Source organism: Epargyreus clarus, unplaced genomic scaffold (genome assembly GCF_041222505.1).
Source record: "Epargyreus clarus isolate Ecla_fem2 unplaced genomic scaffold, WU_Ecla_fem_2.2 ptg000019l, whole genome shotgun sequence".
NCBI lineage: Eukaryota > Metazoa > Arthropoda > Insecta > Lepidoptera > Hesperiidae > Epargyreus > Epargyreus clarus.
Window position 1 is genome coordinate 3,075,479 of NW_027332227.1, and position 4,733 is coordinate 3,080,211.

General features: G+C 35.1%; 1 protein-coding gene across 1 annotated transcript; it reads right to left on the minus strand.

Moving 5' to 3' along the window:
* Nucleotides 1–911: 911 nt before the first annotated feature.
* Nucleotides 912–4,489, minus strand: LOC140750178 (uncharacterized). Its single transcript, XM_073083571.1, has 3 exons — nucleotides 4,073–4,489; nucleotides 3,539–3,740; nucleotides 912–1,978 (listed from the first exon to the last, which is right to left on the minus strand). Exons 1-3 carry the CDS (start codon nucleotides 4,317–4,319, stop codon nucleotides 1,222–1,224), a joined length of 1,206 nt encoding a protein of 401 aa, XP_072939672.1. The 5' UTR covers nucleotides 4,320–4,489; the 3' UTR covers nucleotides 912–1,221.
* Between the last annotated feature and the right edge of the window lie 244 nt (nucleotides 4,490–4,733).

A 4,733-nucleotide genomic window follows, 5' to 3' on the forward strand; every position in this document is an offset into this window, starting at 1 on the left:
AGTAACAATTTACAGACAAATTGACGATCCGCGTGGTGGAGCTGTTCTCGTAACTATCAAATCAAATCAAATCAAATACTCTTTATTGTACCCAATAAAAGAAGATACATATAAAAAATAAACAACTAATTTAAAGACAATACAAAAGGCGGTCTTATCGCTAACCAGCGATCTCTTCCAGACAACCTTTAGGTAAGGAGTTATAGTAGGGATGAATAGAAAAATAGGTAGGGTTCAAATAATAATAATAAATATAATTGTAGGACTAAGATAGCATAAACATGTTGGAATAAATAAAATATAGCACTAAGCACCAGTAAAAGAAGGAGACTAAAATAGAATGGGAGAGATGATTGAAAAATAAAATAGCAAAGGAAAATAATAATAATAATAATAATATTAAAAAAATAAAAATAAACAAAATTAAGAAGAAGTCATTATCAAAACCAGAGTTATAGTTGTAAGTAATGAGACTTAACCAGATTTTTAAATGAGTATAAGGATTTAGCAGTACGTATGGAAACAGGAAGGGAGTTCCAAAGACGGATGGCCACTACCGTGAAGGATTTCTTGTAGAAGGAAGTAGAGTGGGAAGGAGTACAGAGAGCAAGGTTTTCAGAAGAGCGAAGGGATCGATCATGGGATGAGTGAAGAAATTGAAAGCGCTGCTTGAGGTAAGGAGGGGTATTAAATAAAACGCCATAAAGAAGAGATAGAATGTGGGCATTCCGGCGAAGGCGAATTGGGAGCCACTTGAGTTTCGCGCGATATTCAGAAACATGGTCATATTTGCGTAGTCCAAATATGAATCGTATACACAAATTTTGGAGACGCTCAAGCTTATTTAATTGCTCCTCGGTAATGTCAGGATAACACACATCAGCATAGTCAAGTATTGGGAGAAGAACTATCTAAAACGTAATGGATTCCAGGTTCGATCCCTGGCGTGACAGATATCGAAATTATGAATATAGAATTCTATTGTGTCTGACTTCTAATGTTTGCATATGTCCATAACATTCACGATACAAAAAATCCAAGTGTAACGTTGTGAGTGTAAAAGGCGTTAAAAAGCATTAATTTTAAACTAAAATCAATAATTAAAATAGTTATCTTACTAAATTTTTTGGTCCGTGAATAGTTTCAAGTCAACAAGCGATTTATTTACGAAGTAAGTTTTAAATGGAATTTGCTTAGTCCATTAATTCGAGTTTTCAAAACCTAATTGTATTTCAGCCTATCTAAATTATAACTTTTAGACATATTTCTCCTGTTTTTGGTATTGTGCTTCTTTGCAGAGCTGACTGTGGACACTTTTCGTTTCTCTTCCTCCAAAAGTAATGGCGGTAAGGACACCTTCCGAACATTATAATGAGGTAGTAAGCTATTAGATAACTTGTTTGCATCATTGTGAGGTAAATCTGGTGTATATAAGGGTTCTAACCTGGCCAACTCCCTGTGACGAGCAGTGAGAACTCGGCCATTTTGTCCTTTGCTTTTATCCGAGGCACTTAGGGCTAGATTACCGTAGTTCCTTGTGTCGAGGGAGACGAAAGACTTTGCACTGTTCCTGTCGCAGTGTACCGAGGACTCTGGTCTTGAACTTCTCATCCACCTTGAGGACGCGAGCTCTGACCTCAATATGGTAGGGTTTTGCCTCTTCCTATGTGACGGACTCCTGATTTGTATTGGTGTGATCTGGAGCAGCGAACAAAATGTATCCGGCAAGTGTACAATCTCTTCAAAGGTTCTTGGATTGAATGAAACCTTCTCTCTATTGAGTTTTGGTTCACGCAAATCCTCCGCTGAGACCCTCGGAGAGTTTTGTGGTGTGACGTCGGTGCTACTCTGCGACAATCGCTCCTCACTCTCGCTGAATTCTTCGTAATCGCTATAGTGCATGGCGATAATCTCGTCATGTTCAATTTGCCTGTAACACACTCGCCTCTCAGGTAATGGTATTGCTTTGCCGATGACTCTGGAAATAACAAAAATATTTTTTGTAAAAAAAATGTATTCATATTTAAATCAAAGTGCAAGGCCATATTATTATAGAGGTTTTTTATTTTCAGCAACATTTCCCATAGAAAGTGACTTATCCAAATCAATTTAATTATTTAAGAAATTTAGCCAATATTTATTAGTGGTTATTTATAAATTACAAATTATGTAATAAAATTATAACTTATTCATATAAGACGATTACAATAGTTATACATAATAATATCATCTGCTAAAGCTTATATTCACATAGTAACAGATCACAATCTGATATAAACAGAATTAATTATTGACCAAGGGCAAACAAGGGCTAAGGGTATTCAATGTCTGTAAATAATTTAGTAGTACTTAGCAAAACAAGATTTTATTTTTTTTATAATATAAGGGTAGCAGACGAGCATGCAGTCCACCTTATGGTAAGTGGCTACTGCCGCCCATGGACATCTGTAATCAACCCCAGATAGGATTAGATATTCCTACCTGAGGTCGGCCACAGATGCGCCGCTACCCCTGAGGACTAAGCTGGAACGCCTCGAAAAAGTCTGTCTCCCTTACCACACCCTTCAAACAGGAACACAGCAGCACCTAACACTGCTGTTATTAGGTAGAAACAGGTGTGGCGGTGGTGCCGCCGGAGTCGAACCACAAAGGGTTCTACCACCTTCAAAAGATGATTGATTTTCACTATCCTTAACTTTGTTTAGAGGTTTTATGGGTATATCATAGTAGTGACTTATTAAATAAACTTTTTTTAAAGACAATGAATCGAAACATGCCCTTAAAGCAATTCCTAGTTTTATAATTTGAGTTGAAAGTAAGTTGGCAAAATGTCAGCACTATGCAGATCAAAGAGGTCCCAAAAAGATCAAAAACCTTTTTACATAACTCTACTCTGATGGTATACATTTTGGTCATAGCTCAAGAAATTCACATCATTGTACTGTCAATATCATTGTACTAGTTTTCAAGTTTAGTTATAATTTTTTGATGTTTTTAGAGCATTAGTGATGCAATTAAATTTATGTTTGAGAATAAGGCTCATTTTCAATTATTTCATTAACATAAAACAAGTTTAATTTTTAATAACAAACGAAGCAACAAGGAAACCTCTACTTTGATGAAGGTTCAAAAATATCCAAGGCATATACAACAATATTAAAAAAATCTGTGTTCAGAAAACATTGTCTAAAGAGTATTTTTTTATAATATGATAATATCAGACAAGCATGCAGTCCACCTGATGGTAAATGCCACTCAAGCATACTTGTAAATCACCCCCGATAGGATTTGATTCCTACCTGAGGACGGACATAGATGCACTAAGCTGGAACATCTCAGAAATATATATCTCCCTTTCCAGGTCCTTCAAACTAGAACATGACAGGGCTGTACAATTCTATTATTAGGCAGAGAGAGAAATGGGTGTGGCGTAGGTGTCACCACAATAGAACCATAAAGGGTTCTACCATCTTCATGTATGAAATTCATTCAGTATTGAGAGATGTAAAAATTTACTAAATATCCATCATCTTATTACCTGAGCTGTGGATGCAACTGTCTCCATTGTTTGCACTCTTCAACAATATGCGGCCGGTTACATTTCTCCCCGTCTTCATCGTACAATGTCCTTTCTATCCGCTCCCACTCGGCCGCTAAGCTCTTAGAAGCCTCTGCTGTGTTTCTACGTAGAGCTGAACCAGAACTACTGTCGCTTTCCTCACTACGGAAATCTGGTGTGCCTGGAATAAAAAATAGATAATTTTTTTATTTATGTAAGAACAGATAAAACTTAATGATCTAATTATATGTTAAATTCTTGATTATGGTCATATACAAATTATTATTTTCTGATACCTACTTGAAAGAAGTTGCTTAAATAATTTTATTGTTTTTTTTTAAACTGTATAAATGCAGTGAAAATACAATATAGTTGATATAGTTAAAGAGATATAGTATGTCATCGATTTAATAAATCTATATAAATAATCGGAGTTTGGTTAATACCCAATTTTTACACTTGATATTAAGAAATTGAATAGCTAATTTACTAAATAAAGAGATGTTTAGATACCTGTTTCACTTTCCGACAAGAAATCAGAGAATGGAGTGCCGGTTCTTTCAAAACTATCCGGCCCAAATGATTCTACAGAAAACGGATACGTGATATTTCTGTTCACAAAATTTCTGGTATTCGCTGACAAAGCAGGCAGCTCCTGCCCGGAACGGTAGCCGAACTTCTGCTGATTTATTTGTGGTAAACAATCGATAACTTTACTTATATTTTTCTCTCGTGCAGACAAGTAATTACGGGCCGACATAATCAAATATTAAACACACTTAAATGTTTGCCGAATCCCATACCAATTGATTTAAATAAATTAATTACCAAATAATTTGTTCTACTACTGAAATAAATTGAATCAAATCAATTATGTCAATATTTTCACTTTATTTGGTCGGTCACGGTCAGATAAGATGACACTGACAGATCATTAAGACAGAACGTCAAGAAGTTAATTAAGTTACAAGAGACAAGTTAATTAAGTTACAGCTAGCATCCATTTTTATGCTTTGTGCGTGTACAACAAATAATTCTTATTGAATTATTAATTTAAAGTGCAAAATAATTATTTCATAACATATTTTATGAAATCTTGAACATTTTAATGATTTCGTGTTTTGTTCTCGTTAAGTTGTTTTACTTGTCCAGAACTCCAGACTGTCAGTGTCAT